This window comes from Phaenicophaeus curvirostris, chromosome 2 (genome assembly GCF_032191515.1).
Source record: "Phaenicophaeus curvirostris isolate KB17595 chromosome 2, BPBGC_Pcur_1.0, whole genome shotgun sequence".
In the NCBI taxonomy this organism is placed as follows: domain Eukaryota; kingdom Metazoa; phylum Chordata; class Aves; order Cuculiformes; family Cuculidae; genus Phaenicophaeus; species Phaenicophaeus curvirostris.
In genome coordinates, this window is record NC_091393.1 from 34,444,362 (window position 1) to 34,465,910 (window position 21,549).

Below are 21,549 nucleotides of genomic sequence, written 5' to 3' on the forward strand. Positions count from 1 at the left end.
AGTTCTTTTCCAACCTAGTGATTCTTTGATTCTAAGAAAGAACTAAAGCAGAAGTGACAATGACTGGCTACTTCCCTAAAAGATCTAGACCTATTTGTATTAGGAAAAAAAGTTAGGTTTGAAAAACCATAAAGATATTTATTGAAATTATGGTGAACTTCATCAAAGAAGTAGAAGAGCCATTTTAAAAGATGCAAAAGCAGATATTAAAAGAGTAACAAAAGCTAGTAAGAGTTCCATATGACTAGAATAGAGGTAATGAAAGAATACGACACAGGGAAAAAGGAAAGAGCTGTAGAACCACTGACATGAAAGAAAACAAGATGAGTCAGTGTAAGTTAAAGTGGTGAAAAATAAGTGCCGCTTTTCCACGATGCTGGGATCAAAATCAGAAATTATTAAATATTGTCCAAAATCCAAAAGAACAGGTTGCCTCAGTTTTAAGTACGACCAACTAAGGAGAAACAAAGGTAAAATAAAATGAAGCATCCTGCTCCAAACAGGAGATGAGTACAATTGAGAATTAAATACAGTTTAATACACTGAAATTGCAGAACTTGCGAAGTCTTACTTTGAAAGTCTAGAAACTGAAATCACAGAATCACTACACTGGAAAAGACTTCCAGGACCATCGGATCCAATCATTCCTATCAACCATTAAGCCATGCCCCTAGCACCTCATCCACCCGTCTTTTAAACACCTCCAGGGAAGGTGACTCAACCACCTCCCTGGGCAGCCTCTGCCAGTGCCCAATGACCATTAAAAATTTTTTCCTGATGTCAAGCGTGAACCTCCCCTGGCAGAGCTTGAGGCCATTCCCTCTCGTTCTGTCCCCCGTCACTTGGGAGAAGAGGCCAGCACCCTCCTTTCCACAACTTCCTTTCAGGCAGCTATAGAGAGCAATGAGGTCTCCCCTCAGCCTCCTCTTCTCCAGGCTAAACAACCCCAGCTCTCTCAGCCGCTCCTCATAAGGCCTGTTCTCCAGCCCCCTCACCAGCTTTGTTGCTCTTCTCTGGACTCACTTCAGAGCCTCAACATCCTTCTTGTGGTGAGGGGCCCAGAACTGAACACAGGATTCAAGGAGCGGTCTCACCAGTGCCGAGTACAGAGGGAGAATAACCTCCCTGGACCTGCTGGTCACGCCGTTTCTGATCCAAGCCAAGATGCCATTGGCCTTCTTGGCCACCTGGGCACACTGCTGGCTCATGTTCAGTCGGCTGTCAACCAACACCCCCAGGTCCCTCTCCTCCAGGCAGCTTTCTAGACAGACTTCTCCTAGTCTCTAGCACTGCACAGGGTTGTTGTGCCCCAAGTGCAGGACCCGGCATTTGGCCTTGTTAAACCTCATGCCATTGGACTCTGCCCAGTGGTCCAGCCTGTTCAGATCCCTTTGGAGCCTCCCTACCCTCCAGCACATCAACACTTCCACCTACAAATTCCAACTTCCAATTTCATTCCAAATGAAATTGCACACCTTTTAGTAAGGATTGCCAGTAACTCTAGAAGGTCCAGAATAGCAGTCCATGAATACCAAGATAAGTATTATTGACACAAACACAGTACTCTCAAGTTAGATCTTAATGGTATGCAGCCTTTAGACAAATTTAAGTAAAGAATAGTTAAAGAAATATAGTAAAGAAGGGTAATTATACACAACACAGGCTTACCCATAGTAAAATTTCAGACAGAGATGTCCATCTTTTACTTTTCAGCTGCTGTGTAACTGATACATTAAAATTTATTATTGCAGTAACTAAAAGATAAGTAGTAACATGTCTTAAAGAGAGATTACAGTAGGCTGCAATACAGAATAAGTGATTACTGGATTAGTTTGTGTTTGAGAATATTAATTTTAATATTTATTAAACATGACAAATAGGACTTCATAGCTTCCTAAACTTCATGTCAATACAGGAGGATCAGAACAGAAAAAAAAAATGAAGCAAATCAAATGCATCAGTATTAAATGCAAGGTGATGCAGTTTCTGTGATGACTTGGTCTTATTATTTCTATTGCCACATAACCATAACCACTGCCTGCGAAGCAACTAAATATAAGCACCAAGGAAAAAGAAAAACTACTTGGCTAGTGAGAAAATAACTGATTTAACATATTTGCTGCCTAAATACTTACTTAGACAGGTTGCCCAGAGAAGTTGTGGGAGCTCCATCCATCCCTGGAGGTGCTCAAGACCAGGATGGATGAAGTTTTAAGCAACTAGATCTAGTGGAAGGTGTCCCTGCCCACAGCAGGGTTATTGGAACTTGATCTTTAAGGTCCCTTCCAACCAAAACCATTCCATGATTGTGTGATTAGAGAGCATTACATTAGATCAATTTTTATCTAGTCTCCTGGAAGAAAGTACCATACAACAGTGCAGGAGTACCGTAGGGTAAAAAGAAAAGCACATCTCCTCTGAATGTTCTCTTAACACTGTATTCTTCTTAAAGATGTTTGCTACTAATACAGGTGGCTGTTCGTGTTCTAGAGGAACAGTGTCTCCTTTACAGTCAAGGTAATTAATGTAATTGCTAAAAGTTTTGAGAATTACACTGTCTTCTTAGTGCTCATTCTAATTCAAAGTACTGCTTTTCTTCACACCTTCTGATCATTACTAGTAATATATAAATTTCTTCATATGCATTTTGACAAATGAGTTCCGAACTGTTATGCTCACAAAGGCAAAAAAGGATCAAGCTAACACCCACTGCTGTCTGAAAAGCTAAAGGATAAGCTCTAAGTAGAAGCCACTCTTTCCTCTGTTCTAACAATGTCCATGACAAAAAGCCTTATCTAACTATTATCAGCTAACCTCTGACCAACAGTTTAAAAAGACTAAACTATTTAGCAGTCATGAAAGGTGAGCACTGTACAGCATTCATTAAACAGGACAATATACACATAATTAAACAATCAGTTTGAGTAGAGACAGGGAAGTATCAGTTGGGGATAGTAACTGCTCAAGTTTTTATTTTTTAAAGCACTTCAACAAACAATAAAAGCCTTGAATAAATAGTTTCATAAGTGAATTTAAATAAAACACAGTATTTAAACAGCTACCCATAATCTTTAACAGTCTAAAGTAGTATTGACACAATGTTTTACAAAGACCGTTTTCACTATGAGCATTTTTATGTCACTATTCAACCTGTTCTACTTCTGACGATATTCTTTACATTGTCTTTTCAACAGTTGGTAATCAACATATATATTCAATTCACACATACTTAAATATATTTTTCATGGAAAATTTTTTTCTCAGCACAGTTAAAAGAGTGACTTAATTACATCCATGTTTCCTAAAGCAAAGGCACTGTGGGTGGTTCTTCAAACCCTTCCCTCCCTCTTCTTGTGGTGGTCCCCAAGTATCTGGCAGCAGGAACAGCTCGTATATATGGCTACAAATCCTGAGTCTGAAAATCGTATCTTCTCTGTATTCCCACAGTATAAAGCTTAGTTGTGGACATTGCCATAGATAAGCAGTCACCACAGTTACCGTGAAGTTTCCAATTGAATGAAAAGTCATCAGAAAAGAGAAAGTCAGAGAAGAAAAGGGAAAAGAAGTTCAACAGAAGAGAGAAAAACAGAAAGAGAAGCTTGTATTTATTGTGTTACATTGACAAAAAAGATGCAGTTAGTGTCACCGATGCATTAATTCACTAAGAAGGGGGGTGGTAAAAAGCAGTCTTGGAAAGACAGCCAAATTATTTTCTGAAAACAAGAGTGAAAAAGGTTGAAAACAACTTGGTCCACCAATATCAAGTATGTCTTTAGGCATATCTTTGATGAGATACTGCTTTTTTTTTTTTGTTGAGAAAAATTAAGTACATCTAAATTTGATAACACTGAATAAAGTCTGAAAATCTAGATATGGAAAAGTTTGCTATCATTTTATAATATAAATTTGATAATATACTCTGTTTTGTTACAACATTATTTTAATGCCTTGCCTAGAATAAATATAAACTGTAGATTAAGACAAAAGATAAAAGTTTACAAGAACAAAAATAGGAAGAGACCAAAAAAGGTCCAAAGAGTACATTTTTTAACACTATGAATTTCAAACAGTCTTGACCACAAGTTATTTTTCCCTCAAACTGTTTCATCCAGATTTTCCTGTGGAAAGAGACTGTATTATCATCATTTCATAGATCACATACTGAAGTCAGAGACATTATGTCCAGAAGTATTCATTTTTTGGAGGGTGGGAAGAAGAGTAATGAGAGGCCTAGAACTTCACTTCAGAGAGTGGCTGGTGTTTGCACACTCAAAGCTCCAGAGCTCTTGCTGATTCAAAGCACAAGCAGACAAGCTGTTCAGCAGAACTCTCACACTGATCACTGGATTTTCCTGGTGCTCCTCTCTAAAATGGGTAGGTTTTTAACACTCAGCTTCCCTAGTATCATATATTAATGAACATCCCAAGAGAGAAAGAACTGAATTCAATTCCTAAAGGCAGTATTCAGCCACCTGAATTATAATACTTCCTAAAGTACACCCACTCCCCATCCACCATTTCAACAATGAAGATTTTTAACTTCACAGCCCTGGAACTAAACATGCGCAGCCTGTAGAGGAAGACAGAAGTCTCACACAAAAAAAAGGTAGATGAGAGGTGGAGAGGGATTATAATCTGTATGACATCAGTGTCCTTATGTATGGAAACTGAGGTTGTACAGGCAGCCTACAACTCCGACATCTCCTAAATTTCAAGTATTCAACTTTAAATTGATGCAACTACATTAGAAGAAAAACATTTATGCATAAGTTTCCCAGGTTTCAGAAAAAATGCTTGCAAAATTGAATTCTCATATGCCCATACAATGGGCAGAAACACTCAGCTCTAGTCTCCTCTGCATTTTGAACCAATGGGGTACCTATTCACAAATTAAGCTTGTAAAACACTTGGTGAACCTGCATCAGTGAGAAAACGTGTTTACTGAACAGGGGTTCACAGAATCTTCAGCAGTACAGGCATGCTGGGGTTCTGTAGTTTCAGGAGTTCAGTTCACTTCTTAGAAAAGGGAGATGTGTATTCTCATTATGGCTGCTAACATTTCTATAGGCAAAACTCAGAAGAGGCACTATGCACTCTGGTGAGTTAATGGGATATTTAAATAGCTCAAAGTTTTATTAGAGCACGAACACTTAATATGGTGCACATTACACTTGAATAGCGAACGAGATGAGTGGAGTAAACCAAATGAGAATAATCAAAGTTCAATTATTGGCAAAGTTGATGAAATGAGGCAGTCAAGCCTAAACCACTGCTGCCCTTTCCATCTCTTAAGCACACTGACATTACCTGTGCATGCTCCTCAGCAGTAAGAATCACTGCTGTCACGGGCATCCATCTTTTCAGGTCATGTTCCATAAGTCTGATCTTTCCTCTGCTTTTTCCTGTTCTATGTCCTAGGTCTTTCTTTTCTTTTATGTTGCATGCTGAATTTTCTACTCTGTACTCCTGCATTGTGCATCCTACTTGTAAAGCAAACCCTGAACAAGTTTTCCCCAGTCTCCTATCTCACTATCCTCCAGCTCCACCTGACCACCTATCCACCTGAATCTTCTCATTCTGCTAGTGCAAACCATCCTTTCCAACTTTTGATTCAATTTGTTTAATCAAACAAGTCTCCAGACCATCCAAATCACATCGCCAGCAGGTCTTCCACTCCCATTCCTTCACGGATGCCTTGCACAATCTCAGTGTATAATTGACATGCACCATGCTTTTTCTCCCTCATCCTTTTACCATCTCCTATTGCACTTACTTGGTCCAGGTGTTCACAGTTATGTCTGATTTTGGCTTTTGCCCCAATCTCTTTCATCCTACCACTTTTTTTATAGTCATTCTCTCCATCACATATAATGACTCCCAGATCTGTCATTTTTCTCCAAATTACTAGTTCAGTCAGTCTGCCTCCCCCTCCTCTAGCTCTAGGTATTAGTCTATCCTTGTATCTCCTCAGGAGTTCATATTGTTTTCACATTATTTTGTGCATTTAGCCCAGACAGCTTTCCTTCTGTTACCTACCAGAAGAGGAAAAGAACACTCAGAACATGAGGAACAACTGAAGACCACAACAATACAAAGCTGCATTACAGGAGAAATTTTGCTGAATCCTAGATAGCTCACACCTATCTGAGCGATCAAATTCATTAAACTAAGTTTGCAAGTTGCTCAGTAGAATCTTAAGGATCAAAATTAGGCCAAATTTAAGCAGATTTATTCCAATAAAAGGCAGTCCTTCCTTCAAATTTCAAATCACTTCTAAATGTATGGATAGTGCTTATTTTAGTTTCTTTTCTTCCAAGTAATCATCATTTCCCCCTCATTGACTCAACACTACAGGGGCTGGTTTTTTAGCTTTTAAGAAATTAAAAAAACACATTTGCTAACATCTGAAAAGTTGGTCTGCTAATGGGAAGCAAGTCATTGGTACTTAGATAAAATTACATTATATTCAGTTTTAATAAAGGCAGGAACTACCACATTCCCCACATGCAGGTTTAGCAAATCCACATAAAAATTATCCATTATATCCTGGAATAACTTTTCCATAAATGCATTTTGAGTTTCTTTCATCTAATTTGTGCTCCACTGCCTTCCAAGTAAAAACGCACCATCCTTACTCTTTATTTTTCTTTAATTCACTTTGTATCTTTTCACCAGTGTCTGTAGCTTTCTCACTCTTAAGTACTTAAAGATGGTTAAACTTGCTTGTGCTGATAGTAAAGTATCTATTTGTAACTTGCTTTATCTTTTGGACAGCATTACCTAAAGTTACGTTCAAAACTTTATAGTAGCTTTAGGAAAAATGGACACATGGTTAGCAACATTCCATATTATTCTTACCTTTTATTACTTTTGGATATTGTTTCCTTGTGCTAACAAGTATTAAACAGGGGTTAAAAAATACTTTGAGTTTTCAGTCAATCTCTACAACTACCATACTTGAAGAAATCCATTACAGCTGTTTGATTTTGGATTACACAACTTCTATGTACATGAGCATCTTACAGATTTTTACACTGATTTTATATTTAGTGCTTTACTGTCAAAAGGTGGTGATATTACAGCAGTAAATACTGTCCCAGACCTTCTGTAGAATACCAGGCATTTCTCAAAACAAACTGACATTTATTGTACTGAAGGAAAAAGTTAGCCATCTACAGGTACCAATAAGACAACAGCAAGAACGAGATGAAAAACATTTCACATTAAATAATTTTGATCTTAATTTGCAGACTACATAACTTTTACATTTACTCCATCTAAAAAGTATATCAGAGTTCCAATAGTTGCAATATTTGAGGCTAAAATAACAACCAGAAATGCTTGTTTTTCTGAATAACTACTGATCAACAAACACCATTGTATGAAATTATGCAATGCTACATGAACCAATTGGCATCTTGTCATGCAATGCTCCTTTGTAACCACACATAAACTACTACTTACTTAGAACAATTTCTTTTCTGCTACATTTTTTAAGGTTGAGCTTCTGAAAACATCTTCAATTTCTACAAATTTTGGAGTTTTACATATGAAAAGTTTACGCACTATCACATTAAAGATAACTTAAAATAAAACTTCTCTTGACTTTGTTTTAAGAATATTTTTAAAAATGAAGAAAATAACACGTGAATGCTTTTAGTAAGAGCAGTATGATTGCAAAGGAGTACATAAATTTTAAAATAAAACTCTAGAGATTAATTTTTCAGGAGTGCCTAAGGACTCAATCACGTCCCCTCCAAACACTACAGGTGATGTATAGCAGGGACACTAAAGGGCCAGGAAGGAAATCTGAAACTCTGGTACTGAGACATAGGTCTACCTCCAAAATCCTCATATGAAAATAAGACCAACAATGAAACAACAGAAAAAAAAGATCTTATTGGACAAGAGCTATTTCTACAATACCTTCAGGGGTGATAGCGTTAGGACAAACATCTTTTAGCAGATCTCCCAAAGTACGCAACTGTCCTCCCGAAGCAATTGGTCGAAATAGCTTCTGTATAAAAGGTCTCTCTGTTGTTGCCTGTATAAATAACAAAATTAGCAAAATCAACAATTTAAGGACCATCCAAGTTTGTATTATTAGTATTTGAGACAGGCAGAAGACAGGACAGAACAATACGTTTCATTCAATTTCTTCCCCACTTCTGGCATTCCATTCATATAACAAGAAGTAGGGGAGTTTGTTAACAACTGAAAGTAAGCTGACACTCCAGAAAACTGCAAAGATAATTTAAAAACAGTATTATGAACATAAAAGTGTTAAAATATTCTTTTTTTTTTCTTTTCTATACTCTACAAAACCTCTTCTGTTAAGGGAATAGGATCTGTTTGAAAAAAACATTTCAATATATTCTTGATTTAGGTAAAACAAGCAGTGACCACAAACTCAGAAGCTCAACATATGCCTATATGTTTTGCCAAATCAGAACAATACTGTAACAAATACCCAATACCTCCTGCAATAGTCTTCCTTCTTTTAGAAACACATTAAGCATTTGCAATGGCAAACAAGTACCTTTATTGCTCAAAGCCAGGTGAATTTTTTTTTTCCCCCAGATTTTATGTTAAGAAAAAAATCAAATTATTTCAACCAAAAGAAACAGAATACAATTAAAAAAAAATCCCAAAACTGTGGTCCTTTGAGATACAACCCAGGGCCTTCTGCTTACTTAAGGAATTAGTCAGAAAGAATATGCATGCCCCATTTCTGCCACAGATATGCACAGAAATTCAGAATGACTTCAACGATGGGTCCTGTTAGATCTTGCACATCACTGCAACTTCTTTTAGAGACAAAGAAAGCAAATCGACTGGCAGTCACTGCCCACAACACAGGCAGTAAGATTCCCAACACTGCAGAAGAAGCTGCAAAATAGCTTATGGGACCTACTGATGTGTCTATTTCAGAATTACAGTCATGTTAAGGTAATCCCCTTCTTTGAATATCTGCATTAGCAATACCAGGGTCAGCAAGCATCTGATAAGGAAAGGACAGGAAAATGTTTTTTTTTTTCCTAACAACCTGAATGTTTCTCCCAAACTGGATAAAAACCCTAGAACACTGTTATATTGAAAACATTTTTCTATCGAGTTTATTTTTTAGCAAATAATCAATTATTAACAGAAGTCTAAATAGAATCCCAAATGCTTACCATCTCAAGTAGCAGAAGTGGAAATAAACACCAAAAGAGGGATGCAGGTGAAGGTGGTTATCATCAATAGAATTTTAAGATAAGAATTTCTTAAATGCATTGTGCAGTTTCTCATTATTTACTAATAAATTACAATAAATTTCTCCTAATTGTCATAATTTAATGACAAGCAGGAGAAGCCAAAGGTGTATTTTCTAACATCTCACACATTATTGCTGACTGCTGCACAGCAATATCCTCATGAAACATTCTAGAAAATTAACTCAATTTTCTATTTTAAGTGCTCAGCGATACAGATGTGGTAATGTAAATAAAAATCACTGGTCTCCATCAGTGTTAAAATTATAAAAGTAACTTCAAGTTTTTATACAAAGATTGTGGTTAACAAATGTAATCCTACAGGAAGAGTATTAGCCCAACATGTTGACACATCTTCCTTCCCATGCAGTAGATGCTTTATGCATTAAGGGAGTTAAAAGTCCTATCCTACTATCTAGAATGTTTATAGGATAACTTTTCAGAGTAGTTTAGTCATCTAGGAGCATAAATAATTTAAAAAAAATCTCACCATCACCCCTTTTGAAGTGTTGTAGCTTAGTAATATAAGCCCAACCCAACTACAGCTTTCTACTCTGGTATTTACTATAACAACATATGAAGGAATAGCCAGCATGAGTAACCACTTACAGAATGTTGTTTTGTACAATATTTGCTTAATCACTCACGCAAAACAGTACTATCTGTAAACTGGCCCACAAAGACATCACTGTTAACTAACAATGATTTTAAATAACCTACATTAAGCCTAAAGCATGTATTTGTACAGTGTCCACTGTTTTTTCCTACTAAGATTATCATGGCTTCAACAGAATGTAGCGCTTTTTAGTTTAGTTTACACTCTAGCCCCAGTGTAGCTGTGAGCTCTTCAAAAGATGCTGGATGCATTTGCAGGACACAACAGGTTAGAGTCAATCAGTAACTGCTGATAACAGATATACAAAAGAGATGCCTTCAAGTACATGAACATAACACGACAATCACCTGGCCCAAAATTTGCAATGCATTTTACACTGAGCACATCCTCAATTTATAATCGATTTTTTATGAAAGCAAATATTCATCTCCAAGATAACATTTTCTAGAAAGTTGGACTGATTTATCGCAACTGAAATTTCTCATTCTTCTACACTACAACAAAGCACCACAAATCTTGTGCTTTGCAGAACAAAGGGAGACTTTGCTCTTTTTAAAGAGGGTTTAAACAATAACAGTGATAGGAAAGTGACAAGTGAAACCAAAACTACACTACAGTGAGGATAAAAAATAGATTAAAATTACCTATATTTAGGTTCACTGACACTGAGAAGAGTTACAGGTGAGGGAAGTTTTTGAAAGGCCCTGTAAGGCAGCATAAAGCTTGACAGCATCAGAGACAAGCTATATAGTTATGTATTGTGTAAGCAATTAACTCCTTTACTTCTTTTCTTCCCTATCATCCTGCCAAAAAAAAAAAAAAAAAGAAAAGCTTGTCTGGTCCTTTTCAGAATCAACAGAAGAATCAACAGAACATCAAACACAGCACAAACCCCACAATTTAATTAGTCAGATGTTTTATAGAGGATGCATCTTAAAATGAAAACCAGAATACATGATCTGCTGGGGTTTAACCTAGAAAAATCCCAGTTACCAGTATTTCCATCTAGAGGAAGGGATTTGGATTTCCTGTCTAAACACCTCTCTGCTGCTACTCCAACAGTATTCAAACAAATAAAAGTTGTCGTAAGTATTGAACCCACAAAGTAAAAAAAAAAAAAAAAAAATTCCTTATAATTCCCACATATGCCTAAACTGGCAGCCTGAAACTGTAAAACTTGAGATTTCCCTTCCATCATATTTTCAGTAACTTGTCAAGTTCATAGTTTGTGCTGTTTTGTAACAAACCTCTTCACACTAAATTTTAATTTATCACTTTGTCTAAACTGATTCAAACTCAAGCAAGAAGCTTTAAAAGTAATACGAGTTTGCATGTTATTTTATATAAAAAAAGAAAGTATGGAAAAATTAACTACTCCCTGAAAATAAAATTAAGTCTTATTAAATATTTACTCAAAACTACATTTTCTATGTATTTTCTAAGATGTCTTCTGCTTTGTAGAAATGGTATCAATTCCAAATCTGAATGCACAATGAAGTGACTAATTAAAAAGATGATGAATTACTGTAGTCACAGAATCATCATAATACAACATCTGTCTCAAAGTAAGATCCTCCAAAGCCCCATCTGAAATAATGCTATTTCACTGGTGCCAAAACAGTTTTTCTGCTGGTATTTCTGGGTATGTATGATGGGCTTCTCTTTGTTTAATATTAGACCAGAATCACCCTGTACTTCATTGTAAGGCAACAGCACAAACAATGTTTCTGTTTTGGTGTTGTTTTTTGCTAAAAAAAGACTCAATTCCCTAGAAATTATACAGGCAGGTTATCAGACTGAAAGATTAAATAGAAGCGGTAGCTAAGACTCAAAATCACCAATAAAAAAGGTAAAAAAGAAGGTGTCAGAATGGGATAGAACTAAAAGCAGAAAGAGGACCTAAGCCCTCCTGAACTTCCCCTACTTCTTGTCTGAATTTTTATGATTTTCATGATGTTATCTACAGTTGCTTCAGCTGCATATTTTCGCTTTCCTTCAGAAACTAGTCATATATTAAGAGGGGTTACTTGGCTTTTAAGCTCATTTCTTATATCCTGATACCTGCATATTAAGGCAAATAGAAACATTTGACTGGATTTTGGAAAAAATCACCAATAAATAAAAAATAGCACATCAGAGAGAGCTTTTACGTATGTAAAGAGCTAACACTAGATGGACTGAACAATCCAGCAAGGCAATCTATGCAACAAATAGCATCAGTGAGATACGAGGAAAAAGAACATTTGAACAGTAGGGCAAACAATGATTATCACCATCTGAAAAAAAAACTAACAGGTGACTTCACAGTAAAGAAATCCAAAAGCAGATTTAGTCCAGCTTGTGCTCATTAATTTGCATTACTAGGATCCCCACAGGCTTCATAAGCTGGTGATCACAGCAGATGTTAAAACGTTTTAAAAGCAAAATTGTGTGTACATGGACCTCTAATTCTTCCCCCACCACTCAGTGCTGCTGTTCTAAGCTTCCCATTTCCAACCAGACTCTTTCTTAAACAAAAAGAAAACTAAACATTATTTGCTTTTGCAATGGCCAATGTAACTCAAAAAGATTAATTTCGTAAGTTAAATCAAATGCTGCAAAATATTTCTGTATAAATAACTGGCCAAGACCTACAGTAGTCCCTTCCTCCTCCCCTTCTCCTGCGTATTTCTTGTTCATACAACCTATTTATTGTTTTGAAGTATTAATTTATGTTCCACCTATTAAGACACATTAAGGTTATGCTAGGACGACAGAAGACTTTATTGTGATACTCGCATCCTAATGAACTCCATGACAGAGTGAAGGTGATCATATTGCTAAAAATATCAATACTGCTTAACTGACACTTGTGATTCCCGTTTCATCATTCAATTAATAAAAGCTGACAAAGAAGAGCTAGGCAAGCACATATTGAAGGAAATGCTACTCCAGACATAAATTCATTATGCTAAACTTCAAATTCTCCCTTTCACTTGTAGTCTCTAATTAAAAAATACATGAGACTCATTAAATTGATATGTTCTCCAATGGTTCAATCTTATTATTAATTGGTGTTTTTTAACTTAAAATACTTCCTTATTCACAATTGCTGCTATTTCCCAGCATATCTTCCTTCAAGTTTAAGCTTCTAAATAATTATATTCTGAAAGATTTGTCAGCTGGAGTCCTCATATTTTGCTTCAAAAAAATTTATACCCTATTTCTCCTCCACTGACTATTTCATAAACAGTCACTTAATGCTTCAGTCAGGAACCTATTATTCCTACTGCTTAATTAAATCCTTAAGTTAATTGACTTGTGCATTAGAGGTATTAATTATCTCATTCCATTTCCTTAAGTGATTATTTTACTTCAACACATCAAAATCAATGCTAACAGTCCACAGAGCAGGAAAAAAACCCAACAACGTGGATGGAATTTGTAATTCTGTTATTAAACCACTTTAACTGACTTTTATTTACCTCCAAAGACTCTCTAGGAGCTCTTAAAGTTACCAGCATGCATGGAGCTTAAAGAAAAGCTGTTCTCTCACTTTTTATGCTCACATGTTTACAATGAAACAATTCTAGTGCAAGAACCAGACTTTCAGACAAAGATGGGCTTTATACCTTTCATTTTATTCCTTTCTTTTTGGCTTAGTTTGTGAGAAGAACACAAGGTAACTATTTCAGAATTGTTTCAATGTCCAACACTCTGTAACACTATTGGCTAATGCTCTAAGGGTTCATTGGCAAATCACTGCTTTCTGATCATGATAGCACACAAAAAGGAGGAAATTCAAATGCTGATAATATTTCTATAAGCTTGCCCCAGTTGAAAAAAAAAAAAAGTAAACCCACTTTTTTCATTACACAAAGTCTAACTTAGACCCACAACACACAGTGGGAGCCAATGGGGAGCACAGCATTTCATGCTACATGGAACTTGCCAGTGACAAAATGAGAGGTTACCATCAGGAAATTCAATGCTCAAGCAGGATCAGAATGAAACACACTCAAATACCTCTTTCTATTTTTATCTATTTATTTTTAATTAGAACACGGTCCCCTTATTTTAAATCATTTCCTTAGAAGCAGTGGTTACGCTGTTGCCAGCACATACAATTTGTCCTTGCCAATTTCTTTGCTAAAAAGAACATACCATTCTCTTAGAAAGCATATTAGTGCAGTTTAGACTAAAGAAACTCTAAATAACAGACCTCAAACTGATTATCCAGATTTAACCTTTATTTTATACCTTTACAGATACTCTACTAAAAGTCAGTAACTGCTGTCCTCCGTTTCCCTCTGCTAGCCTTTATTTGAAATATTAAAACAATAGGTTGTAAGAGTCATCACAGAGCCCCAGTAAAACAAACTAAATGAAAGTTACAACTTCCTTCCTCCACATTTCAAGCAGCTCTCCCCTGCAATCAAATTCCACCACAAGCAGTCTGTGACTGGATGAAGTTAAACTCAATAAGAAATACATATACACACTGAAAGAAACTCCGCTTTTCCTTCATCTATGAAAATCCTTTAAATTGCATCTCTTTCTTACAGCAGGAGGTTCATCCTTGATATTCTGCTCAACAAGCTAAAGTAAACACATACACACAAAAAAAGGGAATTATTTTATCCATTTGAAATCTGTCACCTTACAAATGTCATAAGGATTTTTTAAGTTTCTGTTACAAGAGGCATAAAACACAACAACATGGTTTGTCTTTATTGTGTAACCGCTGCTCCTCTCCCCTCCTTCAAATCTTTTAAGCTATACAGGGCTCCTCCCTCCCAGACATCTCATTGCTTTACTACATACCTTCAATGATTTTTCCATTTCTCCTACTCTCCAAGCTGTTAGAACTAACACAATTAAAGAAAATTAAAGGATTATTTCTAGTATTTCTTTAATTAGCCTCTGAAAACTCCATATAATGGATGCTGTAGTTTTTGTGCGCTTTTAATAAGGCTAGCACTGCTTGTTACCATTCAGAATTTTGAATTGTTTACCTGCAACATCACATCACTGCTCAGAGAATAAGATACGCCATACTACAGAACAGAACTGACAAAACTTCTTAAATAGTTATATATTGGACATATAAAACCATTACTTAACTAAAAACCATAAGACAAAAAGGAGTATAAATATGCTTAACACACCTACCTAGAATTACCAGAAAAAGACACTCACTGACAAGATGCAATTAGAGTTGCAGGACTAGTTGTAAAGTCAACATACAGAACAAATCAAAACTTGTTTTTCCCATAATATATATTAAATTGAGCTTATAAATTACATATTTTCAGTGGCTGCAAAAATTACATTATATACCTGACTACAAACTACAGAAAAAAATGCACCCTTTACTTTTTGCATTAGTTTGTATTAGGATATCTGCAGTTACATGGTGAGAAGGAAGCTTTGGTTTCCTCATGAAGTTAAAAGTCTTTATGATGACGAACAGGAACTTTATACTCCCTAATAAGATACATGCAACAAAACAAAAGAGATTAAATCAACAGGCTAAACTTCATATATTTCATTCATAGTAAAAGCAGCCACATAGATTAGTAATGCAGAAGTATATCATTACATTGAAGCTTAAGATAATTCTATGAATACCTGTACATATGCTTTAATATAGCCAAAAGAAAACGTGTATTTGGATACATCTTTAAAACTTCTCACACTTGAGACATGAAATCGCATGAAAGTACAAGCTATGAAAATGACACATACTGTTAAAAAAATCACACATAACATGAAAGACAAACTTATTCAGCTGATAATTTTTCTCCTATAAAAACGTATATCCAAATTACCTCAAACTGATTTTCTTACATTTGTATGCTTTACACAACTAAGAAAATATAAACTTGCGGTCAAAACTGCAACCTGTACACATACCAAGTAAAGTTAAAATTCCGTTATTCTTGAAAACACTCTTAGTAGTATTACACAAGCTAGAAATCCTTTAGATTTTGAACATGAATTATCACCATATTATAAGCTTTCTTGTAGTCCTCCTTTAAGTACTGGAAAGCTGCTATAAGATCTCCTCAGAGCCTTCTCTTCTATTGGCTGAAAAACCCCAACTTTCTCAGCCTGGCCTCCTATGGGAAGTGTTCTAGCTTTCTGGGCATCTTCATGGCCCTTCCCTGGACTCATTCCCCTGAGGAACACCAGTTATAGCCAGTCTCCACTTGGACACTGAGCTCTTGGATCACAATTCTTTGTGTGCGACCATCCAGCCAATTCCTTATCTATAAGAACCTTCACATTTATTAATGCAGACATGAAGATCATTATGAGATGTCCAGAGATCGTACACTCTTCCATATGAAGTGGATCTGTTCGTTTTATAAAAAGTTCTTATCATTGAACCTCAGTCCCACTAGGTATACTTGAGTCTACTTCATGTAAGAGTGGTTGTAGACCTGTGAAATTAAGAAAAGCCATGATATTCCTTTATAAGTAAGGTATTTTCATACTCTTGTTTCTGAGAAAGTCTGCAAATGGTTGATAAAATTCTATTGGTGTTGGGAAACACGGATTATTTTATAGTAATTCTTATTTGAAATGTGGTTTATGTCCAAAGAAAATCTTCAAGCTGCCAAATCATCTATGGAAGGATTGAGTTTACTCTTTCATCGATTCTCAAACAAGAATTTCATACTTTGTCAGGATTTCTGTCAGAAAACAGCTGAACAGATGATAGGTTGAGAATGTACATCTGTTCTTCAAGGTGTGTTAAAGAACACCCTTAAAACGCTCATTACGCTTTGAGTGACTCCAAGCAGTACACCTTACAGAGCATGATCACTTGGAGAATGGTCCTAAAGTCCCTTGTTAACTGAAGACTGAAGCACCACCAAAGCCATGTTAATTTTTTCCATAACGTAACAAAAAACAACAAATGTGTGAAAAATCCCCCCAAGTCTGCAAGATGGCCACTAACATTGCTAAAGCTGAGGGAGACTCAGTCCTAAGCAATATTTGCCTGTATCCTGACCAACTCGGAGAAGATTCTTAACTGAATACATGGTTAAATATGCTGTACTGAAGTGGCCAGTGCTTTGGGTTTTTTGCAGATTAAGAACTCTCCTAAAGGACTCTCCCTAGTCAATGCCAAAAGACAAAGCCCACAATACACCACAAATATGCAACAAAGCTTCAGTCTAGGACGCATCCAGTTATGGACAAGACTCTGGCAACTTAGCACCTTGAATATTTACCTGGGAAAACCCTAAGTATTTAGGATAGTCCAAACCAAGGTAACGTTCTTTTAAGTAACACTTTAAGAAGGACCATCTATAAGAGCTTGCATAGCCCAGCATTTTTGGTTTAAAGATTTACTTGAAGCTTTAAAAATAGATAATAGTAATGTAGGCACCAAGAACAGACTTATTCACCGTATCCCCATAGAGGAAAAAATCTTTCACAAAAGAGGAAAGAGAAAGAGAGATCAAGATCTGTAAGAAGCTTATCAGTAATTAAGTAAATGAAAAACTCTTCATCTTCTTCACAATGAGGGTGGTGAGGCACAGGCACAGGTTGTCCAGGGAAGCTGTGGCTGCCCCATCCCTGGAGGTGCTCAAGGCCAGGCTGGATGGGGCCTTGGGCAGCCTGATCTAGCAGGAGGTGTCCCAGCCCATGGCAAGGAAGTTGGAACTAGATGATCTTTAAGGTCCCTTTCAACTCAAGCCATTCTATGATACAGTAAATATATCCAACTAAGTGTCCTTTGCCAGAAAGGGTTAAAACTCTCTAGCACTAAAGGGGTACATGCTGTAATCCAAAACACAGTGCAGCTACCTAATCTAGAGGCAGCAATTTTGCTTCACAACAATCTAAAAACACAAACTCCTTCTCTAAATAAGCATTTCATTGGGTGCCACCTGTGCTACAACACTGCTGACAGGGAAAGGGTACATCTGTAATACTATGAAAGCTACCCAGTCTGTGTTGCAAGAAAAAATGAACAAAGGTTTGAAAGGTGATGATGCTCTACAAGCTGCATTATAAGAAAGGTCTAAGAAAAACAGACAGAGCTCTGGGCATCGAAATCAAGAGGCAGAACATGACAAAAAAAAAGGGTTTTAGGACAACCTGGAACAAGTATTATCCACAGCAACTGTCCTGTTACACCTTGTAGGTCATCTTTATAAAGAGTATATATTGCTAGAAGTTCCATTACCTGTTCCATCCCAAAAGGTGCAGAATTACCACTCACAACCTCTTCCATGTCAAAATACCTAACAAGCATGGCTGAACCACGTTCTGCGTATAGCCTGTTTTTTCAAATGATCCATTAAATTTGCTTGTGCAGGAAAAGTAGCCCTATGTTCCCTGAAAAAATGAATTTGCATTATTTAACTTCAGGTGAATTGCACAGATCATAGAAGCAGAAGGAAATCAATGCTCAAGAGTAATAACGCACAGAACAGACAGCAGGCAATGGCCATAAGGCCAGAAATAAGAGCCTAAATAGAAGAAACAGTTCCAAGAAACATTTTTATTGAGCACTGAAGACAAAGGCATTTATGATATAAGCATAGCCTTTAGGTATTAAGTTTCCTCCTCAGAAAAGGATTTATGTATTGAATTCGTAAAATATCAGGGCAGTTGAAGAGTCAGTGACAACAAATCAATAGTGCTCTTCACATCTGCAGTCTCTTATGTGCAGATGCCAACCTAAGCCTCGCATAAAAGTAAACAATTGAGTACTGACTACCTATGAAGCAAACAACTTTAGAAAAAGACTTACATCCACAAAAGCAAACATTACATTGTTTGATTAAGAGCAATGAGTAGTACAATACTTTATAACACTTTCAATCTACTTAAAAGCATTAAAACAAATAATTCTCCATAGCTTTCTGCAGTAACTATTAACTAGAAGAAACTCCTATAGTCAAGAAGAGCAAAATTTCAGAAATTTATTTGCTAATTCATAATGTATTCCTGAAGTATGGCTTCATATCCCACTTTCTTGTAGGTTTGTTCATTCCACACTTACCTGTGTACAATTTGCTTTCAAGTCTTCTGGGAATTGTAAATAGAAGTCTTTGAACTTCCAAAAAAAGGGAACACTTTCTATAATTTCTAATCTTCAATTTTAGGCAAATAATAAATTGCCTTATTTACCTTTTTTACTTAAAAATAAGCAAATTAAGAATAAGATTGCATATTGATATTGACAAATCAAAACAGGCATTGCTCTGACTTTCATCTATGCTGAGTTAACTTTTTGTATCGTTATCATCATCATAGGCTAGGCTTTGTTCTAGTTTAATTCCTAAGCAACAGGCAATGCATACGCTGCACAGCCGCATAAGCAACCCTCAAAGATGATATTCTTCACTCCTCTGAAGAAAAAATTCCACATCTGCAGTTCACAAACTGGGGTTTTCTTTTCGCTATCATGTGAGATTACGAGAGCCAAATCTCAGAGGAATACAGCTCCGGATTGCAAGTTTCAGGTAGCAAAAACCCCTCTTGCTATAAAATAAGAACCTGACCACATAACAAGATATGTAGTGAAAGTGGCAAATCAGTTGGTGTTGACTAAACAGAGTAAAACAGCTGTAATGATCAAAAGAAAGCCAGCAATATATTAGTGAGCACTGCATTTAAATTACAAGGTCCAGCAATAACTCTACACAGATCCAATACAACCGGATTACTGCTTCATTTATTCTTCATCCCAGCCTCTCAACGTATTCATATTCTTAAGAATTAACACTCAAGGCTGAGGTGAAAAGTTCAATTATTCTTAACTGCATGCATATATTAACTTACATAACAAATTTAGGATGATGTAAAATATACAGGAGTACTACCTTAATGAAACCACTTAAGAAAATAGAGCCACAAGAATTCAAACCTCATGGTTTAAATTCAAATTTGTAGCATGAATATTTACATAAACTTATTTCTATCCAAGTTCATTGTCATAAGACAACTCAGAGAAAAGATGACAAATGAGAGTTTTATGCAAAAACAATTTGCTAAAAAAGTAACTAAAATTTGTGATTGGGGAGTGTATAAAATATTTGGTAAGATTATGACATTCTCATATTAGGACTAGACAACTTTTTTGTGCCAAAAAAGTTCAATATTTCATTGTAACTCAGTGTATTTTGCCTTATCTTTTGCCAGCAACAAAAAACTCCCTATATAACTGCTTATACAATTTATTAACAACCAAGATGCTACTGGTTTGTTACACCTAGACTTCTCTAAAAGAATCTCATAATATAAAAAAAGATTTAACACAAAATACTACCTATTTTTCCCCATTATGCAGAATCCAGTATGTATTCCTAAATTGCTTTAAACTAGCTATAATGTAACTCAGAACTTCAACAAAATATTTTCCACACAAGCAAAACTACTTTATTCTTTGTATACAAACAACATCTACATTGAACTCAAGGATACCTGTAGCTCCTATTGAGCTTGAGCTATCTTAAAACTATCCAGCATGCTAACAGTTTGACCATGGCTCAGAGAAGCTACCCAAGTTTATAGCCACATCTCTTCTGTGCCTCCTTCCCCAAGCTCTTTGCAACTTTTACAACAGTTCAAACTAGGCAGATTGACAGTTTTACAGATAACTTGGAAGTATGTATGTAAACTTTTGTCACATCTTCAACAGCAAATATAGTTTATATCATCAGATTTTTTCTTTTCAACTCTGATTGACAGCCCTCATCCCGAGCTTAGATTCTTAAAAGCACAGGGCTGATCCTGCATATGGGTTCCTTAAGTCTTTTAGAAAAGGACTGCATGGACATTCTTTAATACTAAACACGTAAAAAAGTCATCTTTAGCAGCGCTGGCTTGAGCTAGCTCATTTCACTTCGCACTTAGATAGACCAGAAAAGCTTACGCAATTATGCAACCTCAACTGGGGTGACAGTGACCTCCAACTCAAAGCAAAAGCTTGTCAAACTGCTATTACTTTCAGCACAGAATTAAGCAATCAAGTTCAGAAAACACATATTCATAGAAACTTACGGATCATGCTTCCCATATGTAATACTCGATACAATTTTTTTTCCTACAATAATGAGACACTAGGGAAAACATTTACCTACCACAGCTTTTAGACTTTCTCATTCATAGAGCTTTCATTTTGAAGTAATTTAAAACTGGTAAAAAGTCTTCTGGTGTTTAAGTTATTAGAATAAGTGTGTACTCTCTGATGAATCAGTCCACTTTTCTTTTCAGCACAGAAACTGGGCTGAGCACAGCTCTATTACACAGATCAACCATCATTTCACATTATTTTCCTACTAACTCTAACTCCCTCTTGGTAAAAGGAAGGTTTTAAGAAATAAATTAATTTGTTTTCTACAGGTCCTTTAAGAAAGCGTCATTTTTAGTAAAAAAGAAAAAAGTTAAATAAGATATTACACACAGGTCTAGTCAAGAGTATTTTGCGCAAGCCAATGGGATCCTGAAACTCGCTGTGTTGTGCTGCCCTCTTCAGGTTAACAGCACTTAAATTTTCTAGTTCTTTTGCTTGATGCGTCCACTCACTGCATTTCCACTTCTTTCATAAACTTTTTCAGATTTACAGTTTCAAGTAGTAGTTCACCTCTGTCCTAGCAGTTCTTGAAGTATTTTTGATCTAAAAAAACCCCTATAGAAATAAACTGTGCTTTCAGACTCTACTTCTTCCTA

At 36.1% G+C, this 21,549-nt stretch overlaps 1 protein-coding gene across 2 annotated transcripts in view; it reads right to left on the minus strand.

The window, feature by feature from the left end:
- Window positions 1-21,549, minus strand: part of LOC138717811 (autophagy protein 5) — a 79,000-nt gene that overhangs the window by 19,743 nt on the left and 37,708 nt on the right. For both annotated transcript variants that reach the window (XM_069851670.1, XM_069851671.1), the window contains exon 7: window positions 7,927-8,044. In XM_069851670.1, coding sequence (XP_069707771.1) covers window positions 7,927-8,044 — 118 coding nt within the window. The remainder of the gene's footprint in view (window positions 1-7,926; window positions 8,045-21,549) is intronic.